At 48.0% G+C, this 2,451-nt stretch overlaps 1 protein-coding gene across 1 annotated transcript; it reads left to right on the forward strand.

Annotated features, from left to right (window-relative positions):
- The first annotated feature begins 1,212 nt into the window (after positions 1-1,212).
- LOC117173664 lies at positions 1,213-1,956 on the forward strand. Its single transcript, XM_033362304.1, has 2 exons — positions 1,213-1,567; positions 1,697-1,956. Exons 1-2 carry the CDS (start codon positions 1,213-1,215, stop codon positions 1,954-1,956), a joined length of 615 nt encoding a protein of 204 aa, XP_033218195.1.
- The last annotated feature ends 495 nt before the right edge of the window (positions 1,957-2,451 follow it).

The raw sequence follows: 2,451 nt of genomic DNA on the forward strand, positions 1-2,451 counted from the left end.
AAGACCCCTGGGGCTTGGGATACAAGATTGTAACTCGCAAACTTGGAAGACTTACCTCAGTAGGACTGCGTGATGCCGGAAAAATGGAAAATATTGTAGGTAAGCTTTTCCCCACACACCAACCGCGGGAAGAAGAAGATGCGTACGCAATATCGCACCAAATTCCGCTCTTCACCGAGATGGAGCTTGTAAGAGCAGCAAGATCACTTCAAAACAAGAAGGCACCAGGCCCGGATAGCATCCCAGTGGAGGCTATTAAAGCAATTGTACATTTAAGCCCCGGGATAATGCTAAACATGTACAATAGCTGCCTCAAGAATTGTACATTTCCAAAACAGTGGAAGCGGCAGAAGCTCGTACTCATAGAGAAGGGAAAAGGGGACCCAAACTCTCCGTCATCTTTCAGACCACTGTGTCTGCTAGACATGGCAGGAAAGCTACTGGAGAGACTTTTGAAACCTCGATTACAGTCGGCTATACAGGCGGCCGGGGATTTATCCAGCAGTCAGTATGGCTTCCGGAAAGGAATGTCCACGGTAGATGCAGTGTCACATGTTGTGAACATTGCTCTGGAGGAACGACAAGCAGGTCGCTACTCTCAAAAAATCGTGGTACTTGTCCTACTTGACGTCAAAAATGCCTTTAATTCGGCTAAATGGAGCGACATGCTACATGCATTGAAGCACAATTTTAACGTACCGGAGTACCTTATACGGATGGTGAGCAATTATCTGAAAGATCGGGTGCTACTTTACGAAACAAGTGAAGGATTCCGCCAGAAGACCATTACGGCGGACGCTGCCCAAGGATCTATCCTAGGTCCAGACCTATGGAACGTGTCTTACGACGGGATCTTACGAATCGAGATGCCGAAAGACACGAATATAGTGGGCTATGCAGACGACATCGCAGCGAACATAGCGGCTCGCGACCTCGAACAAGTTCAATGGAAGCTGAACGAGGTTATGAGACGAGTCCAACGATGGATGACCGATCATGGACTAAGTCTAGCTATCCAGAAAACTGAGATTTATTCTAACAAGAAAATGGATTCAACTAGAGATCCCAATGATGGTGGGAAGGGAAGAAGTGCACACAAGAAGATCAGCCAAACACCTTGGCATTCTACTCGATAACAAGCTCACTTTTTGGGAGCAAATAAAACAAGCAGCGGACAAGGCGTGCACAGTGACAAATAACCTTAGCCGACTAATGGCCAATATAGGCGGTCCAAAAACGAGTAGGCGCCGCCTCCTAATGTCGGTAATGCACTCCATTCTACTGTATGGAGCCGAAGTTTGGGCAGATGCTCTGAAAATAGAAAAGTACCGGAAAAGAATGGCGGGGGTACAGAGAAGAGGTGCGCAGAGGGTGGCTTGTGCTTATCGCACAGTCTCGGAACCAGCTACATTGGTGATTGCAGGAGTCATTCCCATTGACCTGCTTGCAGCAGAACGCAAGGCCGTATTCTTGAGAAAAGCCGAGCGACGTAAATTTGTAGCCAAACAAGAAGCAAGGGCACAAACGATGCATGAGTGGCAGACAAGGTGCAGTGGAGAGACAAGAGGCAAGTGGACCTTCAGTCTCATACGAGACGTGAATACGTGGGTGAGCCGGCAACATGGAGAAGTGGGCTTCTACACAACACAAATGCTATCTGGGCAAGGGTTGTTCTGAGCGTACCTACATAAAATAGGGAAAGTGGAGAAGCCAGACTGTGTGTACTGCGGAAACGACCGCGATGACGCGTTCCACACCTTCTTTGAATGTAGCAAGTGGATAGAAGAAAGGCAAAAGCTGCAAAGCGAGGTCGGGTGTCTCACACCAGAGACAATTATCGATATGATGCTCAGTAGCGAGGTTCACTGGGAAGTAATAGCCAGTTATGTAGAAACCGTTTTACGCCAGAAGAAAGTAGACGAAACGAAGTTAGAAGCCAGGGAAACTGCAAGATGACAATTGCCCAAAACCAAGATGTTCGAAGGCCGACGAGCCCGTTGCACGACATTGTCGTGCTGCTGAGGAAGATGCGCAACATCTCGGTTGAAACGTGAAGTAAGAAGATTTTTCTTTTTGTAGTTTTTTTTGTTTTTATTTGCTTGCAGGACAAAAGACATTCTCATGGGGTCGAAGGCCGGCGAGCCCGAGAAGAGGCATCTGCCTCCTCTACCGAGGACGATGCGTACCCTTGGAAGAAGAATATACTGCACAAAGAAGAAAGAAGTCCAAGCTGGCAAAAAATGGCGGCGCCGAGATACGGCGAATTGGCCTTATTCCTATGTTCCCGAAGTAATGCGTAAGCGGTTCCAGGAGCATCGGTTGACAGGTAAGGAGTTAAGGTTTAGTGCGTAGGTACCAGTCCGGTAAGTCCCACACTCACCTTCGTTCCTTGTGGACCGCGCGCCCGTGTGTGCATGTCACGTGTATGTATATTACGTATATATGCGTGAT

The sequence above is a fragment of the Belonocnema kinseyi genome, chromosome 5 (genome assembly GCF_010883055.1).
Source record: "Belonocnema kinseyi isolate 2016_QV_RU_SX_M_011 chromosome 5, B_treatae_v1, whole genome shotgun sequence".
NCBI lineage: Eukaryota > Metazoa > Arthropoda > Insecta > Hymenoptera > Cynipidae > Belonocnema > Belonocnema kinseyi.